This window comes from Echeneis naucrates, chromosome 20, assembly GCF_900963305.1.
Source record: "Echeneis naucrates chromosome 20, fEcheNa1.1, whole genome shotgun sequence".
NCBI classification, from domain to species: Eukaryota; Metazoa; Chordata; class Actinopteri; order Carangiformes; family Echeneidae; genus Echeneis; species Echeneis naucrates.
This window is the reverse complement of record NC_042530.1, coordinates 10,933,510-10,956,874: the sequence shown is the minus strand read 5'-3', so window position 1 is coordinate 10,956,874 and position 23,365 is coordinate 10,933,510. Positions and strand designations below refer to the sequence as shown.

Here is a 23,365-nt window from a genome sequence, read left to right as displayed (position 1 = left end):
TCTAACCATTAGCTCCCCAAGCAGACAAAGCTCAAGAGGAAAGTTTTGGAGAGAAGGTAGGTGCTGGAATAAATGCGTGCATCGTTGAGAGAAAGGCTAAACACTCAAGCTGAATAATGCATTTGCATGCATATTCACAAGCAAAATCAATTCAGATTTTTGGGAAATTTTTCGAGTACACACTTAGTTGCACGATAGCGAGATTTAAGTTGCGTGCGTGAATAGCATCCAATCTGTCATTTCCTGTACTTCAGAGACAAACAGCTGAACCAAGACAGAGTGACAGTGGCACATTAGTGTGGATATATAATTCAGACAAAATTTGGGGCACTGCAGATGATCACTCTCCCATGGCAACAGTAACTGGCACCATCAGGGATGTGTTGGCAGACTGGTTATATGACTAGATAAACCTATGAGAGAAAACAGACATCCTGAGAAAGATTTCTATGGTTCTAACGGTTGCTTATTTAACCTTTTTTGTGATACAAATAGATTATGTTGAAAAACATCACTTTTATTTTATTATGAGCAGACCGAAAGTGTATATATACTCTAGAGCCGCCAAATTAAGAGACTTCACCAACTGACTGATTGTGTATAGCCAGATAACAGTTGAAAAGATGTCGAGTCAACTTCTTTTCAAAACTGTTAAAACAGCCAAACTGTAAATGAGACTGAGAGCAACAGTCAGTGACACATTGATGCGGAGAGAGAAAGAGAAAAGTGAGAGGGATCAGTCAGGGTTGAGCCGTTCCTCTTGGCAAGGTGCGAGATGATATGTGTCGACAGAAAAGAGGTTGAGGCCTGGCACTGCTAAGTGACAAGCCCCATTTGGCACATGTTCGTGAGCTTTGTTCACCACAGTGACTCTAACCCCTGAGTCAAACACCTTTGTCTTTACATCACGGACTTCTATAAGACTCCGGTTTAAACTGAAGCGGCGAGGCAAATTCACAGAGCAGTTAATGGGTCTTTGGAAGATCAAAGATGCACAAAATTGTAATATCTTTTTTCGCGTGGCTAATCTCGAGAAAATTGCCTCTTTCTGAGAGGCAAAGACCAAAGACCAAATTTTTGTCTCTTAAAACATGCAGTAGTGTGTCATAAGGTGTTAGCGCCGGTAGGTTTGGCAGCGTCACAGTGGGGGAACGGTGGTTTTGCACGAGACCGCAGCAGAGTGAGCAGAGATGAGAGTCATCTTTCACACACAATAACATCAGAGTGTCAAATCCTCTGTAAGGCACTCCCCAATTGGACGGCAGTGAGTCAAGCAAGAGCGAAGGAGCAAGACAGGCACAAGGCCAGGGAAGGATGGAGGGAGAGAGCAGAGAGAGGCCAAGTCAGATGAGGGAGACAAAATATAGCAGCGTGGAAGCCGAGACGGAGGTGAGAGCGATGACAGCTAAAAACCTAACCGCATATGTATGCTTATATTCCAATCCCTCTGTGATGTGATTTAGTGGCATATTGATGTCGCTGAGAATCATTCTTCTCATCTGTCAATGTTTGTGTCTCCCGATTTCACCTCCTTCATAGTTTTTGATTTGCATAATGTACTGTGCGCCTGTATAGCAATAAATGAGTTGCATTCACTAATACACCGTCTGTCACCACAATTCTTCCCCATTTACTTGCGGATGGTAATTTGACACACATGAATTGGGAGCAGCACTTGAATGCCAAAACGACTGCCTTTTTTTTTTTTTTTCTCCTCCAGGTTTCCTATAAATACACGCTGTGCTTGCCACCAAGCCAAAGTTAATGTGTAATGGGAAAATGTGATTAATGCAAACAATCTGTATTAATTTAAGACATTGAATTGATGAATTGGAAGCTAAGTCTGAATGAGCTTCTTAATTCTACCGCTGTATGGTTTAATTTGTATTCCAGATTGATTCCCTCATATGGAATTGTATCATACCTTTTACATCCATAATGTAAAGTAACGTGAATGTAAAGCATATTTTCAAATGCATTGAACTCTCGTCATGACAACAAAAAGCACAACATACTTCAGTCATTGCTCTTTTTGTCAAAATCAAAAGCACCTTAGGAACATCAGACACATGACGGATTAGTGCATGCAATGTGCTGAACTGTAGTAATCAATCAAATAAGAACGTAGAAATCGCATTCTTCACCTTCTACTGCTGCTCCTTTGTCTTTCTTTCAAATGTTTTCCTGCTGGCTTAAGTCTTATTTTCGCTCTGCAGTGTTGTGCTTTCATTCAACACAAATATAAAACCACTTTTCTTCCATCTCATTCTCCTTTGTTTCCCTTCCTTCTCCTCATGTCATCCATTTACCCCACACCCACACTTCCCTCTCTTCCTCCCTCCTGTGCCGTTTCAGACATGAGCTCATAATGCCTCACTTTCTCCCCACCTCTCTCTCTCTCTTTGTGTCTTTGCATTGGTAACAGTGCTAGGGAGTGTTACTGTGGAAACCAAAGGAGTGCAACATGGGGATGGCTCTAATTGCATGATTGCAGATGTGTGTGTACGTGTGAGGGTGTGTGTTCATTAGTGGTCAGACACTGTTGATGTCAACAAGGCGTAGAGAACTCGCTGGTTTATAAGCCACATTTTATCCTCACGTGGACAAATTCACGCACACATTGTGATCCAAAAGTGAACTAAGCATGCAGGGGAAACAACATGCTGTAGCTTCATGGTGAAAGTAAGAAAGTTTGAGATCAGCAGAGATTGTCCATTTTGTGCTGTCCTCACCAGCACTGACGTTTCTATATTTCGCCATGCCCACTGTCAGCAGACTTCTCTGTGGAAACAATAAACAACTCTGGAAAGGTAAGGCCAAAAGACAAGGCATGTCCACTTGAATCGCACAAAACTGACACACATTCCTCTGTCCCTGCTGCGGCTGCGCTTTATGAAATTTCTCTGTCGCCTTCAGGATGAATCCCTTGTGTATGAGGGTCTGACATGTCTTTTATCAGCACACTTTGTTCTCCCTGGCATTCTTCGTCCTGTGCTCCAGTGTGCCAAACTGGAAGCACGTCTGACAGAAAAAGAAAAAAAGGAATAGAGAGCAGAAAAGAGAAACAGAGAGGGGGGATGAAAGCATTGTCATAACATGATGAGATACTTTTGGTCTTATGGCTCTTTGTCCCAGATTGGATTCACCTTCATGTGATTCCACAGGCTGGTACGTACACTATCCATTAAATTAGTTCACCCCTGTCCATCAGATCTAAGAAAATGGCTCTATTTATATATCTCTAAGAACCCTACCAGTCATCATTGAGGAGCAATTTAAGATGCATTAGAACCTTTTCAAACCATGACAATGGAAATTCTCCATTTTTCTGCCACTGTGAGTGTGCGGAGCTCCACATCCTCTCATCATCATCTCTTCATTGTCAGTCGAATGAAGCCACAGGTTCCTCATAGGGGGACCCAAACTCCCCGCCTCTCCTCTCTCTCTCCCTTCTTTTTCTCTTAACTGCTCTGCCTCCCTCTCTTTCCTCTGCAGTTTATGCTGCAAACCTGTCAGCAGCAGACATCAAAGAGAGACACAGAGGGTGAGATATAACTGGTGTGAAAAATACCAAACGCAGGAAGACAGAATATTTTATAACAGGGATAGCGACAGCATGCCACTTTCAAATTTACCTCCATTTCTGACCTCTTTAAACCTGTGGCGTTTCATCTCTCTGCTCTCGCCTTTGCGTTTAATTTATTTATTTGTATGGAAGTTGAAAGGAATACACCTCACTTTGCAGTGGGGGAGAAGGATGTCACTGCAGGTCATTCACATCTTCTTTCATTGTCTGTTTCTGTGTGTGTGTGTGTGTGTGTGTGTATACTGTTGGGGATTTCTATTTCCACATCTTTTGCTGAAGATATAGATCATCGTGAGGGGAAAATAAGTGAAATTGATGTCAATAAAACGCTCACTCCCTCCTTCCTCACTAACATTGGTGTTTGAGGAACTCTCCAGGGTTTGTGTTAGATGTTTTTTTGTTTTTTGTTTTTTTTTGCTGTATTGTCTCATATTCAGTTTGAGATCTCTGAGACTGATATCCAAACACCATACACGCATCACTTAAATGTTTTCAATAAAGGAATATTCCCACAGATTAGACACCAACGCCCTGTTCCTTGGAATCTGGCGCCCCCCTTCAATAGTGGAATGCACTACTGATTAAATTAATCCTGAGAGACGATAGCTTGGTCCAAAGCCCTGTAGTTCTTATGCATTTCAATCTAATCTACAAATCAACATCAATAAATATATTTTCAAGTATAATCAGGGAATGCTCAAGTTGTACGTATGAATATATGACTGAAATTCAACCCTAGAAGCATTTGCAGCGGGTCTTTAAGGATCATCTATTTAGGATGTAATTTTCTGTTGTATTGTGTGATTATATTCAGCTCAGAACATTCTCAAAGAAGTGCAGAATATTTGAGAAACGTAATAAAGCAAAAACCTTTTGATACCAGTAAGCATCCAGCAGCTCACCTCAGAGACCCTCAGTCAGCCGCCGATAACTGTGTATTAACCATCCTTTATTTTCAGACAGTCAGACGCCACAGCAAATCAAGCCATTTCATCTTTCTCCACATCTTCCTGAGACAATTACCTCCAATTCTGCTTCAATAACACTCTCCCTTCTCCGTCAGTAAACAATCAAATCACTCCATTGTCGAGGGTAATTGGATCTCTTTAAATCAAATCAGCCATTATGGCACAGATGAAGCACGCCCTGCTCAGCGGGAGTTAGCGACACATGAGGGAATGCAGCACAGGAATACATTACCAGCTCTGCCTCCCAGGTGAAGATGGCTATATTGGGGGGAGCTGTGTAATACAGGTTTATTAGACTTTGCAGTGATCAGCAAAGGGCGTGTTTCTCTCCTCGAGGACATGTTCCAGGTGCAGCTCACATTTCAGTGACAGAGCAAGTAGATGTAAGAAGAGAGGGGGAGATTGCACTCCGGCAACAGTGGAGCTGTTGTTTATGTCGGAGTACAGAGAGGATCACTGCTCACTCATAAAAATACATCACAGTTTGCTCCTCAGTTTTCCTATTTCTTCCTTCACACATTGTGACATTACCGGAATAGTTGTTGCATGAATTTCCTGGTATCAGTTTGGAGTTGTTGTAATTAATTGTACTTTTTTTTTTTTTAAAGAGCTATACTCATTCTAATTCAGCCAGATTAATTATTTGCCAACTAAATATCTAAAACCCCTGAGTGATACATTGTATATAGAAGTCATTGAAGACAACTGTTTCATTAAATAATGTCTTCATCACTGTAATGAGCACATCAAATAAATTAGCTTTGAAAAGTGTGTTGGGTTTTACTTTGACATTGGGAAAGTGCAGCAACTCCCATTTACATGAATCTATTATTAATCAATATACTACTTGGAGCCTCTGGGTGTCAGAGTGTATGGTTGTGAAAACATAGAGGGCAGATTTTATTTGGCTGAAGTGTCGAACTAACCACTTCTCAAATTTAGTTTGGACTTTGCTCTTTGTTACTGTAGAGTATCATTTGTTCTAATGAGTAACTGCTACAGCATGAGCTGACAGAAAAAGAAACAATAAATAACACCCCCCCCCCAGGAGACTTCACTGACATTGTGAAAGTGGAAAAACATCTCATATCAAAAAATTAACTTTAAGAAACATCAGCAAGAAAAAAAAAATAAATAAATAAACAAACCAAAAACTGAAACAGAAATTGGGACAGTGAGCTGTATATGTGCTTAGATGAAGTGCGTATTGATGTGCATGTGTGTCAAGGTGTGGCTTGGTGTGTTTGTGTGTGAGAGCTCTTCAGTAATGTCTCTCAGCACTCTATGATTATCAGCAGGCAACGTCTTTCTCTAACACGGTGTGCCATTGAAAGAGCTGGACGTAAGAAGGTCTGATTCTTCTGCAGTGAAGGTGTTGATCTGTGTGTGTTTATGTGTTTGTGTGTGAACTTGGCTCAACCTCTGTTCCATTTTCCATCGGTTTCTCTTCATGTTTCACCGCTTCCCTATCTTCCTTAAACATATGTGACTGTTGCTCTGTTCTTCATTCATCTTTTAAGCAGTCTTCGGCTCTCTCCTTCCATATCATCCTCCCCGTTTTGCACATACCCCCAGTGAGATGAATGTGATGATGTTGCAAAGACTGATAGGAATGTGCAAGCACACACCTGTGTACACACACACACACACACACACAAGCATATTTTAAGGATATGCTGACAGCAGTTTATCAGAGCATCTGTCTCTAAGCATAAAATACTACCACACGGAAGCACACACCACACACATGCCCCACACAGTTTGCCACGTCTTTTCTGCATCCTCCAAACACTTATTTTGTTAACACCAGATTCCCTACAGTCATTCATTTGATAAATTAGTCACTCACTCAATCAGTCAGTCAGTCAATCAATAAATTGTCTGGCATTCACGCAGTAAATTATCTGGCAGTCAGACAGTAAATTAGTCAGTCAGCAAATTAGTCATGCAGTCAGTCAGTGAATAATTCATGTGCTCACTCAGAAATTAGTCATATCATTAATAAAGCAAGTTGTCAGAAAATTATTCAGTTAGTCATCAGCCATTAAATCTGATTCAAGTCAATCAAATAATCAGCCTTTTTTTTTTTTTTTGGACGTCACCTAACATTGTGGTCACAGCCAAAAGACAGAGCCTTTAACCTTTGTTCGGGCTGCCAACACTCGGCTGATTATCTCATCTGAGCTCAGTCCTAGTAATGCATTTGTGTGCATGTGTGTGTGTATGTGTATGACAGAGCATAGAGAGCTAGAGTGCGTGCATATTTTTGAGCACCCTTGTGTGTATGCATGTTTCCATTTTGTGTCTTATACACGAGTCATGTTAATTTGTGTGTGCACCCTTTACTTTGTGAAGGTTGATGGCGTCATATGATTTCTCTGCTTCATGCGTTGCTTTGCTGTTCTCAGCCATTCCCAAATCACTTAGACTTATTAGAGGTAATGTGAGCTAGGGATTTACCAGCAGGCTGTAAGGGCTCCTTTGATATCACAGTGATGGATTGGTCTGGGAAAAACATCCAGCGTAATGTGGAAGCGGGGCATTTCTGAAAGACAGTGAGGAAAGAGCGATAGAGAGGTGCAAAAAGGCGATAGGGAACAGAAATATTTGAGCTCACACATTCTACAAGTGCCCAAATGATTTTTTTTTTTTTTTTTTGGTCCTTGTTTCATTTTTCACAAAGTCTTAATACATCTGAAACAGTACCATGGGCTGGGGAAAATTGGACATGTGGTGCTGAGCAGCAGTTAGATAAGTATTCAGTATCGCCCAGTTGCTCAAAAACTCAGTTGTTCAAAAACATTCACAACAATTGGAAAAGGAGAAAAAAAAAAAAAAAAACAAAGAACACTCTCAGTGAAATCCTGAAGCCTTTGCCGTTCATTACAAATTGAGTATTTTGGCCTCAGTTTTCTCCACTGCCAGAGAGGGTGAGATGGTCCATTTGAAGATGATATGACAGTGGAGTCGACACTTAAAGTTGCACATCCTGTTTTATATCTGCTTGATCTGATCCAGTTCCTCTGTGTAGAATTTAGGAGATAGGGACGCAGTGAGTGGCTCTTCAGTGTTTTTTTGTTTTTTTTTTAATACAAACAGGAACTGGCATAGCCTGTTTCAAATGATTTGTCTTCCACAGTAACACAAGTGAGGGAGGGTAAGCTGACTCATTGTCAAGGAGATGCTCGATTGATTTAAGTGAGCCAGTGCAAGAGGGTTTCTCCTCGTGGCATTATCAAGTGCATATTGTCAGAAATTAACCACATTTCAAGCAAGATAAATTTTTTCAACAGCCACCTCAGACTGTGGGGTGACTTTTGGGGTTTTTCCGAGGAGCTCGGGCCGATGCAAGTGCCATTGACAGGTTTTTATGACGGTAAAGACATTTTTCATCCTTTCACTGCTGCTCACTTTTGAAGCATCTGCACATGCCACCGCAGTTAGCAGAAAAATTAGCTCACACCTCCTCCTGTCCATCACGCTTCCTCCCATCACCTATTTGCTTTGATTTCTCTTTTATTGGCTCCTCATCTTCATATCCAGGAATAAAAACATTTGTATCCCTATTACTGCTCATATGATTGCTATGTAATCTTTTGTTGCTATGTAATTACTCTCAATTACACTCATCTTTACTAAAACAATCTGTATTTTTGCATCTGCTCCACTGTTTCTCCAGGAGAGGTTGTGGGTTTCCCATCTGACAGCCTCTCCTGCACTTCCTAATTACTACCTCTCTGTGGTGCTTCAATCTCAACAGGAAACACTTTCTTTGAATGTCTTTTTTTTTTTTTTTTTTTTTTTTTGTATACTTCATAAATCAGCCTTTCAACAAAATACCACAAGTGGTCCCATTTATTGTATTCTCAGATTGTCTGCATCGTGTGTGTGTGTGTGTTAAAGGACTTGCAGTGTGTCCTCCTAAACTAAAGCTTTATGGAGTTATCTTGACCACTCAATGGGCTTTACACAGAATTTGCTTTAAATTATAGTATGAGGTCAAAATTTGTTTTATTGCTCGAGGCTTTCAAGTATCTGCTAGGAATGTCATTCATGTAGTTGTATTTGGATGGATTTTTATGGTGAGCTAATGATCCATAACAGCCAGCCCTCTCCCCCACACACTATATCTCAAACTATAAACCAGAAATCATATCGTTAACTTAAAAAAAAAAGCTCAGTTCAAAAGCCTCTAAATCTGTCCCGTCTGTCGTTCACAAAAATCCAAGTTTTAGCACAGTCTTTGGCTATATACTGTACAGAGGGAAGCGCAGAAAATGAAATCTCGGCAATAATCCTGTCCCTTTTCTTTCATTTCTTCCCACACACACCAGGTAAATATGCCATGAGAGATTTGATCCATCGGTTACCAGGCAGCAGTAGCAGCAGCAACAATAATGCCACCAGCACTGGGACCTCCAGAACCACAGGCCCTCCCAGTAAGGCCATGTCAGACGACACGGTAACTGCCATCTGCTGTGCACTGCATGAAGTCATTACGAAGAACATGGAGAATGCCAAAGCCCTGCGCGATGCCGGCGGTATTGAAAAGCTCATCGGCATCGCTCGCAGCAAAGGAGACAAGTAGGTTTTGAGTTCATAATGCAAACGGTCATCCTCAAAAATTTCACAATTATCACAGCACATTTATCTAGACTCACCTTGTTGATACTTTAACCTTCATCTTGAACCCGTTTGTCCTTCACGCTTCCATTAAGAAGACATTTTCTACGTCTGCATCGTGAAATGTCATGGAAAATTTGCAGACATGTATTTCATCATTGTAGAGATATTTCTACAGCATTACACAACTGGTATTTTTTTTTTTAAACTCTTCAGATCCTTTGTTGGCTCTTGCGGGGTTGAAGAGTTTTATTCAAGGAGTTTTAATCTTCAGAAGGAGTCGGATAATTCTGTGGATGACAATCAAAAGCCGTAATTTTCACAACATTGAGCAAAGACCCCAGCTGTCTCTGCATATCATTCAGCTCTGTAGTAAACTACCTGGGAGGGACATCTCTGCTGAAATCTGTTCAGCACAAATCCTCAACGAATGCTACTAAACATCTGACAATTATGATTTACTACACCACTTCATGGAAAAGTGTTCCATATATGCATGTATTTATAACCGAGGGCCAGATTTACCTGCGCTGAAGTATTTATTAGATGATAATGATGATGTATGATTAATATTTTTCCCATATTTAAACAGGGGAGCTTTTCTGCCCGGGATGAATGCAGAGCACTTACTATAACTCTCACGACATAAACACTGTTTTTTTTTTTTTGTTTTTTTTTACACGGTTAAAATGAAGCGGATAAAGTGTATTTAATGCTACACTGCGCACAAGCATTTGTTTGTTTAAGTTATTCACATTCGTTAAATGAGAAAATTATGTTGCCAGAGTAATTTAAGAATAAACAAGAGGAGAAAATGGAAAGCGCTATGAATAAATGTGATGGTTTATATAGTAGAATATAAAAAGAATTGAGTGGGAAATAAGCAGAGGTATTGTGCGTTATCTCAAGGTATCAGTCAGCAGTGACCAGAGCCTGAATATGGCCCAACATCCATCCATCATTCACAGCTACAACTGCTTTCCTCACGGCCATTCATCCACAAAAGGCAGCTGGAGAACAACAAGGAAGATGCAGCAGGGATATAACTCTGTCGCCATGGGAGACAGAGCAGGGTGTTCTGCCTACTGCTATGGCAACCAATAGGTCAAGTGTTGCCATGACACCGCTGAGTTATCAGATGGAGGTCAAATGTTGATTTATTGTTATGGAGAGAGGCTGATTCTATTTAGGAAAGTGTGCTCAAGGGCGCCATTACACAGAGGGCTGGAAGAAACCTCCCTAAGTACAAATTTCACAGTGAGTGTAGCTGCTGCTAATAGCCCACACGTCTTCATTTTCTCTGGACACGTACATCGAGGATAAATGCTCCTTATCAGCAGTGCCCTGCTGCTGCATTCACACAATTGCACACCTTTAAATTGGGAAATTATTAAAATCACAGGCTATCACTGTTTACCAAGTGTTTTGAAACAGTAAGACCTGAAAAATACAAGAAATAAAGCAAACTGTAATAGAAATATAACACACAGTTTCTGATCCTATACTTTTGAAACCGTAACACATCCAGTTATACAAACACCAGAATGGTTTGGCAGTGGAAGAAAATGTTAACCATTTTCCAAAATTACAATGTTACATACACTTTTACTGTTAGTTGAAGTAGTAGTATTAAGATTTTTATTACTATTATTATTATTATTATTTTTATGATTCAAAGTCATAACTAGACTCTTTTGTTGATGGCAGTCACAAGAGAAACTCAGAAAATCAGTGCACTTTAAAATTGTTCACTTGAATCATTGTTGAAATTGTTTTATTTTTTCTGAACAGTGGATAGCTGTATGGTATTTGGGGATGGTCCTTGGGGATCAGTGTAATCATGTGTAACATGATAATAATGCATAATATATATCAGAGCTTTGTCTTGGTATACCAATACCCCAAGTGGCAAACTTCTAAACACGTTCTCATATTTTTCCTGCTAAAGAATAAACCCCAGGGTAAAGCTTGTTTGTAGGAGGGCTTTTTGTTCACTTTGGTGGACAAATGCAAAACAGAACAAGCAAATAAAACATCATCATCCAAAGAAATTCAGCAGGGACTAACTCTCTCTCTCTCTCTCTCTCTCTCTCTGTCTCCCCGCAGACATTCACCAAAGGTGGTAAAGGCAGCCTCTCAGGTTCTGAGCAGTATGTGGCAGTACAGAGACCTCCGCTCCCTGTACAAGAAGGTAAGCGCTCATGCATTAGCAGTTTTGAATTGATTTTATATTATTAGTCTTTTTTTTTTTTATCATACTTCCTGTCATTCTCTACTGCGCAGTGTACAATTGACCTAAAATCAAATTACGCCAAGTTGTCATTCCAATTTGTGTTATCCAAGCATTTTTAACCTTCACACCCCTAATTTAATGCACAAGCACCAGATCAAAGGTAAGACACTCACCTAGTCTTTAGCAGTGTTGTATTTGGCCACAAATGGCTGCTGGTACTATGTTACATAACGGATTGACCACCATTTGGGTTGTTGTGGAATTAACAGATAACATTGCTCTGTCACTGCTAATGAATCCTGTCTGTCCTGTCAGATGTCTTGCCAGCACCATATTGCTGAGAACTGACGCCTATCCATTACATAATTAAGTGTTTTAATACATAAGATGCTGTGAAAAAGGGAGAAAAGTAACAAGCTCTGAAAAAATTATTGAAAGTCCAAATATCAACAAACAAGCTCTTGGAAAAAAAAAAAATTTGAAAGTCCAAATATTAATTAGGCTGGTAGTAAGAAGCGCTGCTGCCCGAGAGCAAGAAGGTTGTGGCCACGTCTACAGTAGGATAATCTGTGACTCTGAATCCCTCATGAGCGTGAATGGTTGTTTGTCCAGGTCCAGGTTGGCGCTCACAGAGCTCCAGAACCTCTGTAATCGGCTGATTACGCCGTCGAAAATGAAAGAAAATATCAATTTGGTTAACAGCAATAATCGTTGGTGTAAAAATATATTTGGGTTTTAAAAGAGTGTCTTTATAATTAGAAAAAGTTTTAAATACACATTAAACATGACCTGTCTGACTGTAAATGATATTTCACTGTGATGCCGACAGGTGCAGAGTCAAGTCAAGTTGTCACAGACAAAGTAGAGCTTCTTCTTCGCAACCTTGGGGCCATTTGTTCAGCAGCAACACATGCACAAAAACAATAATGAAACCTCTTTTCTGTCTCCCTTTTGTCTCTTTTCAAATTACATAAACTGGCTCACATTAGCAATTTGATTAAAAGTAATGACAGATGTTCTTTCCTTTTCACTTGTGGGAGTGTTGCTAAGTGAATATCTGCCAAGGTTATCTGCCATTCAAGGCAGCAAAGCCTTAAAACACGTAGTCACTTAGTTTGAGTAAGATATTTAGAAATATTGACTAACACATTGTAGAAAAGTGTCCTTGCTTATGAATGTGTCTTTTTCATCTCTGTGTGAACAATGACGCTGATTTATTTGAGCTGCATGTTTGTGTGAGCAACCGCACAAAACACACACAGATAATAATTTTATGCCATACAATGCAACAGCTCTGTGACGGATGGCATCTTTGTGATGCTTACAATAATCAGTTGCCTTCAACTACTTTCTTGCTGTCCTATTTATTGAGTTTCTTTTAGGAAACTATTTACATGACTCAATACTGACACATATTGGGCCATTTGTGTGAAATCTAGTTAACAGAACGTCAAGACGGATTGTTGGAGCACTGCAACAAAATTCACATCAACGTGTCATTTTGTCTTGTGTTATTTTTCTCAGATAGGATGTGAATTGTGGAGTGCCCTTCTTTCAAGTGGCTACACATTTTTAAAAAATGATTTTCGACCTCAAAAGATCTTGCAACAAAATTGACATGGATGTACTCAGAGAAGAAAGTGTATAAAAAATATATAATTTATGGAGTTAATACATTACAAACAAGTGAAAAAATAATTTACCAAATTACAAATTTGACATATTCTCTGACTCATTGTCCACGTCAGCGGGCTCTTTGTTCAAGTCCAAGACTCCCTACTGTTGCAGCAGTCACGTTAGGACAGGCCGCCCCTTGGCGTCACTAAGTCCTGAGAACTGCGCCAGGCTCCTCATCCGCCGTCACCCCCCTGTGCCCATTTCCCAGTATTACACAGAACAGTGTCCCCATGTGGCCCCCGAAGAATCATCCTCTTCATACTTCTGTCATTATTGCCGCTGGATAGCATTACACTCCACTGGCTGGCATGACGACATGGCATTGTCATTGGCATTACAAAGGCCACTTCTTTTTTTTTTTTTTTTTTTTATTATTATCCCAACCATTCTTAAGTGACCCTCCTCTGCCAGATAATGCACTGATTAATATTAAAGGAAGGGAGCAATAAATTATATTTTTTGTTTTTTGGTTTTTTTGGTTTTGTTTTTTTGGCTTGCTGTGTTTTTTTGTTTTTTTGTTTTTTTTCTTTCTTTTTCATTTCTTGTTCAACTTCTTATCCATCCAGGTCGCCAGGCTATTGTAGGGCTGACATCTAGGGACATACAGAGACATATTAATTCACTCGCTCATTCATTTCTTCACATTCACACATACACATAATTTAGAATCGCCAACTAACTGGACACAGACCCAAGAATCGAACCCATGACCCCTTTGCTGTGGGGCAACAGTGCTTTTGGATGTCTTATTTGATTCAATTTGAATTCAATTTGGAATATCATGACTGAAAGATGAAATCTGTTCTTTCACGGCAACAAAAAATTAAATATTCCTTCATCATCCTGAAAGTGCAAGAAGAAATCATTTGCAGTCTGTCCTGTAGTAAAATGTCTACGTTCCCAAGTCACTTCAGTTAAGCTGCTGAATCTTGCCATATACATATAGTCTAAAAATGATTTTTAAAGGTGGACAGAAGCCATACCTAAATATTTACCTCCTGAATTCCATGACGCCTGTGTAGTTAGTGACAAAGCAACCACATTTTTTAACTGAAAATTGTAGCTTTGGAGGATCAACACTTTGACTTTATCGCACGATTCCAGAGCTTGAAATAAGTGACTCTACTCTCAGTATCCCTGCATGACGTATTAGGTCATGGGTGTTAGGTGCAGCAAGAATCCTTTTAGCCTCCAATCCAAACATGGATTAGCATACAATTTAGACGAGTGGAGTCGGGTGTCTGTGCAAAAGGGAGAAGAGGGGGGAAAAAAAAGGAGACAGCAGCAAGAGAGGCGAAGGAAAGAGTGAAGAGGAAAGGGAATGAGTGGAATTCTGGAATTTTTGCTGTTATAAAATGAGCTTACTCGAGTTGTATGTCTGTGGGTCTAGTTGTGGAAAATAGGGAGACATGTAGGGTCAATAATGAGTCAGTTTGAGCTGTGTTGGCTGCTTTGAAGTTTGTGAAGTAATGAGAGCATTTTTGAAACAGAATTTCCAGCTATGTTGAAGTTATTGACATGAGTACACGTGCATGTTTGTTTTCTATGTGAGTGTGCAGATATTTGAAAATGTGTTTGTTTTTTTTTTGGTCGAACTGCAGTAAGGAGAGTTAATCACTTCTTACAGCAGTGCTATGGGAGCAGTCAAGGCTGAGAGAGAGAGCAGAAGAAATGAAGAAACAGAACGGGGGGCTGTACTTCCCACCAGTTTTTTCAGCATGCTAAAACACACAGTTAAGGGGCCCATAAATAGACAGTGTATGAAAATAACATCTGAGATGATTTGAAAGATCAGCGCTGCAGCAGTCATCAATAAACCAACGCCAAAATCTGTCTGCACAAACGCTGGCACCAACTTTAGGATAAATCACATGTAATAGTCTCTGGAGAGGAGTGAGAGTCTACATTTATTTGAATTATCTGACAGGATCTTCATTCAGTTCATGTGTCTGTGTGTGTGATTATAGCCTTTCATCTATATTTCCAGGAAGGAAGGTCATAAGTCATCTTTTAAGTAAACAAGCAACGCTGTCCTTTTTGACGGGGGATTTCTGTGGAAAACAACAATTTATATGAATATGAATAAATATTGCCAATAGAGCTCTTGATAATAGGACCAGAAAGATCAATTTACTCTTGCTATGGCTCACACAAGAATATGCACTTTCCCCTTGTCATGCGCAATGACACGCAAGCTAGACAAGCTAAACAATAAATCTCATACTGTATATTCCCAGCATTACATTTTGTCACATGCCAATTCAGTGCATAATTTCTGTTGGCCCGCCATCCCTCATTCTTTGATAAATTATCAGACATGCTCTCTCTCTCTCTCTAACACACACACATATGCATGCACGCATCTCATACACATACGCACATGCATCACAAACACTACAAATCACAAAGGCATGCAGGCACATTTGACGGATGGGGTTCAGGGTCAGAGGGATGCTGTGGTTGTCACACGGGTGACAGATTTACAATATGTTTCAGGGAAGCGTAATTTGCTACGTGGGTGTGTTTGCGTGTTATGAGTGAGTGAGATATTTGTGTCTTGAGGTCATTTCTTTGCACAGCCTAGTCATTCACAGAATCATTAAACCATGCTCAGGATGTTCCTGCAAAGAAAATGAAGACATTTGGAGTAAAAATACAAAATATAAGCTACAAATGATGAAACCGGTTAAAGTAAATCGATACTCCAAGGCAGTAGTTCTTTTTTTTTTTTTTTTTTTCCTTCTTTTCAATTCTTAATCTTTACAGTTCACGCATCAGTAGTTAAGCATGGGCCTGAGCCCAGTTGTACGTTTTTGTTTTTTTTTTCTTGGGGCTCATCTTTGAGAGAGAACTAAAAATAATCCGTCATCTGCTGTCGTACAGTGTAAACAGAAAAAAGATAGCCAGATGGAGATGAACGTTTGACCAACTTCAATAGACGTCAAACCAACATCAGGCCTCTGAAGCGGCTTCTTTGTTGTGCCTGGCATCCGTCTGATGCTCACCTGTATTGGACAGAAACGGAAAAGATGGAGGTGCATAGACGTATTCTGTCTCAGTGCAAAGGCTAACAACAGCATTTTAGTGAGACACAGCACCACACTCTTACAGTATTCTGGGCTATTTTTGTGATAGATGCAAGATTAAAGGTAATTTCCTAAATAACCACAAATGTGGGCGATGGTGAAAAAAACAATGCTAAAATAAAATGGCGTTGGCAAAAGGGTTGGATCATATGTGACTGAAGAGCTACTGTAAAAGTGAAAACACTGAGCGCAAAATGAGGGACAGAAGCCAGAGAAAACTCGCAATGCTCAGTGGTCGCTGAGGACCAGAGGGGACCCGGACTCATCATGGGTAACCTTTTCCAGTTTCTGCCATAATTGCTGTCTGCTATGACACACACACACACACACACCTCATTTGTTGGGGCAGCGAATCATTTTTACCTCACAGTCCATCGACCTTCAATGAACCATCAAGTGATGGTGGGAGCAACAGGCAGAAGAGTTCCCTCGCTTCTTTTTTTTTCTCATTTTAATAGTAAGGACTGAAAGTAGAGCTAGAGAGTGTGTGCGAGAAAGAGAAGGTGGTTATAAAAACAGATAGAATGTGCAGAAAAGGTGAGAACCAGAAAGACTTAGGAGCTGGAGCTCATGTGGCTGATGTCTATATGTGTGCAGGTGAAGGCTTATGGTTCACTGTGGCACCGGAAAAGCAGAACACGACCTTCGAAGTACTGGAAAAGAGTGGAAAAAAACCCGACGGAGACTCTGATCTGGACCCATGTGAAAATTTAATGCTGATTTAATATTAATTCAGTCAAACCTGGCTGTGGGTCAGACATTACAAACCAATGCAGTGCAGCTAATCATCGCCCAACTCCACAAAACAAACTTTGTTTTCCAGAGTTTCTAAAGATACTCATTTTGTCAGGCTGAATTATTGAGACACAACAGCTGGAACTAGCGCTGTATATTAACAAGTATGAAACAATGACTGAAACATCACTAATTAGGATGACATTTTAACCAGCTGTCACATCTGAGGTGTTTCCAAGTTGTAACATTTCCAACGTTTCCAAGTAACATGCGTGTAATCATCTCACGAAATTACAAAACGCCTATGTTTAAGGCAACAACTGTGCTGCACTTTCAGCAATTGACTCGTAAAATGATTTCTCAGATGTAATATATATATATATTTTTTATTTATTTATTTTTTTTTTTCATCACTGACAGAGACAAAGTTGAGTGCCATATTTAAGTATATTTTTGGAGTATCTGAGTATCTTTACGAGAATACTATTCTTTTTGAAAACTTATGACTTTCGCTCAGATACACTTAAAAGACATTTATTTTACTTTTAACTCCTCTCTTCTTTCTGTGAAGTACTCATTTCTCTGAAGTAGAGCTTTTAGTCTGTGGAATGAATTTTCTTTCATTTTGGAAATTGCAACAGACCCTATACTGTGTTTGATCTCGTCAGTGGACACATTAGGACTACTTCAGATAAAGATGAGGCAGAAGATTTTTCACCAGCGCGCCATAGACTTAAAATATGACCATGTTTGAAATGCAATACTCATCACATCATTTGGCATAAAACAGCTATACTTTTGAATATTTAAGAATAAAAAAAGAACAAAACTGTGACTCATCAACTGTCACCGGTATTGCCTAATATTTATATTTAATTTTTGTCCAGGAGTATCTATACTGTTACACAAGTAATGGAGTAGTCCATCTTGAGGTTTTCGTGCCAAAACATTTTGCAACAATGAGTAGAATAATTCTTCACCTGTATGTCTTCGCTGCAATTGTAGACAGTACAGCAGGATTCAGTGCCCGTGTTCATTTAAGCAGCCTGCGGGTGTCTCATTGTGCCATGTGGAGGTTGCATTGCTTGTGAAGGGATTAGTTGAGGAGAAAATGAAAAAAAAAAAGAATATGAATCCAGATGAGTGAGAACCTGAAAATGTAGTGAATGAATAGATGATTGAAAAGAGAGAGTGATGAGTAGGGCTACCTCTGAGCTGCTGTGTCAGAGGAGCCAGCTTTCCATTAGTCCTCAGTGCCATGGCAGGAAATAGGAGTCACTGGAGGACACACAGGAGTATTCTCACTCCACCCTGGTTATCTCTCTACCTCTCTCCCCATAACTTTCCTTCTTGTTACTGCTCTCCTCCCCTTAGTATCTTGACTCTCTCGTCATTTCTCTCTCTCCGCCTCCCTCCTCCCCGTTGCTCTCATTATTTTCTGTCATCTTTTTTCTTTCTCGGCTCCTACCACGTCTGTCCTTCCTCCCTCACTTTCTGCCTCATCTCCTCCATTTCGTCCCCTCCTCTCCTCCACTCAAGCCCCAACTGTAGTCAAGTGATTCACCTCGCCCATGCACAGATTCCCACTGCTGAGCCACGGCCCCCAGAAAGCAGAGCCGTGATGGAACAAGTCTACATTATCTTTAATCATCTGCATGTGCTTTGCTTTTAGAGGTTCCCAATTAACGTACTGCTAAATTGAATTTGGTTTCAGGTCTGATGATTGTTGTTGACTTTCATATTCCAATTTGATGAAAAGGGCTTTGCTCCAATTACGGCTAAACTAATACAGATACAAAGTCATCTGGTTTGGCAGTAATTATGCATATGGATTTGTTAGTTCTATTATTTTTTTCCTGCAAGGACAGTGAGAGGTGCATTCCGTTTTGATGCAACTGTGTTAATTAATGGTGTTTTTCACAGTTGTACAGATGTGTGGGTGTTGTATATTTATCAGTGTCCTTGAGCGTCTTGAATCTGAAGTTTCGATTTGCCTCATTTATGTGCTCAAGAAAACCAACAAATAAATATTTCATTTTTCAATGATTTGTCTCAAGCTTACACACATCTTTGATTTTAACTGTCAATCATTCAGCCTCCCAGCAGGTGAAATATCCTTTATTTTGTACACTTCAGGAATATATTTTGTGTGTGAATAAGCAATTCGGAATCATCACTGTTTGTATTTGCTGCTCATGTTTGTAATTTCTCAAGTGGCAGCCATTACTTTTTTAAAACTGACTTTATCTGGTTTTAAAATGTGGTGTCAAGCAACCAAAATCCAGCACTCTAGTTGTCAGGTATGCCAACCCAAACCCAATGTATGTTGAATGTCACAATGTCAGTTAGCCATTAATGAGTTTTGACATGCACCCAATGTTCAATCTCCAGTTTAATTTAACATCTGTCAGCCATTAGAGTCATTTAATCCAAATGATGTTCTCAAAATTGGTGTTTTGTGCCCTCTATACTCCAACCACTTAATTCATTGTTTAATTTCTTTAAAATTGTTACACTGTATATCAGAGAAATCCAAAATGTTTTAACACTCATAAACAGTTCCTCTGCAAAGAGTCACTACAGGGACTTCAACTTCAAACCACTAATAAAAAATACAGACATCAAATACTTGCTAGAAAGGGAAGTGGCTGTTGACTTCTACATATTTTTAAGTATGCCATGGAGTCAGTAATATTTACTTATAAAAAACAGTTCCTCAACTGAGTTTTTGTGTTTTTACAGTCAGCCAATCTCTTCTTTGTATGTGTGTTTGTTTTGTAGGATGGGTACTCCCAGTATCACTTCGTGGGCTCTGCCTCTACGATAGAGAGAGACCGACAGAGGCCCTACTCCTCCTCACGAACTCCCTCCGTCTCCCCTGTCAGGACGTCCCCAAATAACCGCTCTGGTGAGGAACACAAGACACGTTCACAGATCGTAATAGAAGGTCCTGGACTGTTGTTGTGCTATTATGATTTATTTAGTTTTACAGTTAAGATTTGAAGTTCATGTGCCAAAGTTAGTTAACAAGGGACAGAAATATACTGTACAGGATTATTATCATACTTCAAATCCCCAAAACTAGAACCAACATAGATGATAATGATTTAAAAAAAAAAAAAAATGACATGATGGGCTGATATCAAAAGTGGAAATTACATATTAATTCATATTAAAGGATTTGTTTAGTTTGGTTTAGTTCTTGGGATCCTATATTTATAGCAAGTAGTCATGTTGGGGAATAATTAGTCCAAAAAAAGGTAGAAAGGTTCAACTTCAAGAATGTGCGCACATATAAGTGGGGCATTGGGAAAACTAGGAGGCACAAGATAACCATGGATTATAATTAGCAATAATTTAGACATTAGCCAGTAGCATCAACATTTGCCAGTCGATCAGTCTTTACACTGGGTCTAAATAGCTGTTCACACCAATGTTCAGCACCCTCAGGCTTTCATGCTATAAAGTATGATTATCATTAGCCTTTAGCTTGAGCCCACTGGCCTTCATGCTTTGCAAAGGGCACATTAGCATTAGCTGTTAGCATCAGTAGTGGAAGAGCCTTCAGCTGTGATTTCTCCACAGCAGGCTTAGCAAGCTGATGAGGCAGAAAAGTACTTTTCCTTCCTCCCGGCTTAGAGAGGTCTTCAAGGACCCTACTAAGAGAGGAAGAGAGAGACAGAGGGAGCGAGGGAGGGAGAGAAAAACCGTGTATTTGTGTGTGCAAGGGAGATAAAGAGAATAAGCAAGGAGGCAAGAAGAATTAGGGATTGTGAGATGGTTAATGCAGAAGAGGAGGTGAAGGATGAGGATTTGACTTTGGCCAGTGACATTGAATTTTGCGAGTGAAGGAGGAAATTTGTGGATGTCTGAAGTACATCTCAGGTGGTCGGGCAAAAAGAAAAATGGTTGGAAATTACCCCCCTCTCTTTTCTTGCTCTACGCCTCCCCCTCCTTGCCTTTTCACTCATCTGGCTCTTCTCGTTAGCCCATCTCCTACTTCACCTCCTCCTCCCCTTCGCATTAATCCTACTTTCTTCTCACCTCTCCCTCTGATCCCTCACTCTTTACAGGTCGTGTCAGTGCACACACATACACACACACACACACACACACACACACACACACACACACACACACACACACACACACCCACCCACCCTTGTATCTCCTCTCTGCATACGCTCAAGACTGCAATCCTGCCCCTCAGAGATGGATCAAAGCAGAAGGAGTAATGATGGTGTGCAGGCACACTTGGAGAGGAGGAGTAAGAGACTTAGTGTGAGGAGAGAGTGGGGGAAACTATGAAAGAGATGAAGAGAGGAGCAGAGGGGGTTGCGAGCTGCGACGACGGCAGAGAGACAGAGGAGAGTAAGACCTTTGCATCCATCATTGCCCCCAGAGGGTGTTGCTGTGTTTTTCACTAATAGAACAAGTCTCCCAGGCTCTCATATCCAGTGGCTCTAAGCCAGGTCCCCACAGTAACCATAACCAGTGGCGATGGCTCTGTCACTGGATGGGGGCGGCGTCTGACAGGTTTGAGAATCCACCTTAATAGGATCTAGTACGGAGTCAAATGATAGAAATTAAATTTCAAAAGTGTCTGCACAGCTTCTGTCTTTATTAAATATAATATAATTCTCCACAGTGTGGGCCTGTGTGTGTATGATACAACCTCCTGTTAGATGAAGTAAAAGCTGAAAAAGTGACAAGAGGTTACATTGTTTTTTTCACTATTAATGTCAAACGTTGAAGTGTTAGGCTAAAAAAAAAAAGTGGTCCTTAAGTATTATATAATAGATGAAGTGAAACTCCAAAGCTCTTCAAAAATCACTTTCAAATCCTTTTCTGTTTAGCTAGTCATATCGTATTTTGCCTTGGTTATTATCAGGGTAAATGAGAACAGAGGCTTCTTTACACAGATTTTTAGATGGCTGTTTCTTTTTTTGTTCGTTTGTTTGTTTGTCTAGAAGCTTGGGAAATGTTTGTGCTTGCACAATCAAGAGTGGTGCTTTCCATAAACTGTGTGTTTTAACTTGTTTTTCTCCAGTGACTATAGTCCTGCAATCATCCACAGTTTCTTGTTTTAGATGAGCCCAAATTTTTATGTACTTCTCCTCTGAGTGTGCAGATTACATATAATGTATTAGTATTCACTGGGTGCATGTTTTGGGAAGGTTTAGCTAAGCGAACTAAAGGGGTTGATACACAGGTAGGTAAAATTTCAGTCTGTCAAGATGGGAGCTATTGAGTAAGCACTTTAACTGTGCTATAAGGAGATTACATTGTGACATGCTGAGTGTGTGTGTGGAAAGGAGGGAGAGCGGGTTTGGCACATTATATGTACAGGTTGTGCACCAGCTCTATCATCCATGGCTGAGCATGGGAAAAAGCGACAGAAATAGAAATTTTAAGGCTTAAAGTGAAATAGATTTGAAATTTCAAGTGTTTGAGAGGAAATCAGCTACCACACAGCTGGGGCATTACCTTTAGAATAGACAACACAAATAGGATTATCAATTCAGAGTAGGCTAGTGTTAAATATAATACATAGTAGCCAAACAAACTACCAGCTACAACTTGCTGGCCAGACAGGGTAGCTTCCCTCCAACCTGAGCCCACTATGACACCTTCATATAAGCTGCATATCCAGCATCTTCTCTACCAGCTGCAACCTTGATCAAACCTGCAAGAAAAAGAGAGGCCAGGATGAAAGATATAATCTCAAGACGTCTATGATGTTCTATGGGAGCTGAGAGTCTATATCCATGTTAGCAGCTCTGTGAAGAAGATTCAGCATTATGCTGACCTGGAGGCTAACATCAGCACACTCTCAGTGACAGTGATAAATGACAGCCTGCTGATGTTAACCATATATAACGTGTTCTGAGCCATTGATCTTAGTTTAGCATGTTAGCAAATGACTGATGGGAATATAAAACTGAAAAGAAGTGCCGTATGACCACAGCTGATCTGATGGATGCTCTCTAGTTAGTCATTTAAAAGTAATTTCTATTTTATCTGATGAGAATGAAGTTAGTTTTGCACATGGTGAAAGTCTGTAATTGTGGGTTGAGCAATTACAATATTATCATTGTGGCCAGGCCATTACAATGGCTAAAGACCATTGTGCCAATACCCATTTTCATACAGTTAATAGTGTTAAATAACAACCAGCTTAACATCTGTTCAGAGGAGCACACAGGTAGCATGTGTGCAGATGGAGGCGTACTAAAGCTCAGGTGGTGGAGCTGTACAGGATAACACAGACAAAACATGTTATTATTATACCATTTTTCTACTTTCAATGTGGACACAGCCCACTGTGACATTATTCAAGAACAGGTACCTATCCTCAGGACAAAGAAATAATAAGGCCTGACTGTACAATGGTATCATGTCCAATGGCACCACAAGCAGAGTTGAACTGGCTGCTGCTAAATTTTTGTCCCAGCAG

General features: G+C 40.1%; 1 protein-coding gene across 1 annotated transcript in view; it reads left to right on the top strand.

Moving 5' to 3' along the window:
• ctnnd2a (catenin (cadherin-associated protein), delta 2a) overlaps window positions 1–23,365 on the top strand; it is a 228,178-nt gene that overhangs the window by 199,905 nt on the left and 4,908 nt on the right. Inside the window, exons 20-22 of the mRNA XM_029528938.1 lie at window positions 8,889–9,138; window positions 11,284–11,368; window positions 19,690–19,816. Of these exons, the coding sequence (XP_029384798.1) occupies window positions 8,889–9,138; window positions 11,284–11,368; window positions 19,690–19,816 (462 nt within the window). The remainder of the gene's footprint in view (window positions 1–8,888; window positions 9,139–11,283; window positions 11,369–19,689; window positions 19,817–23,365) is intronic.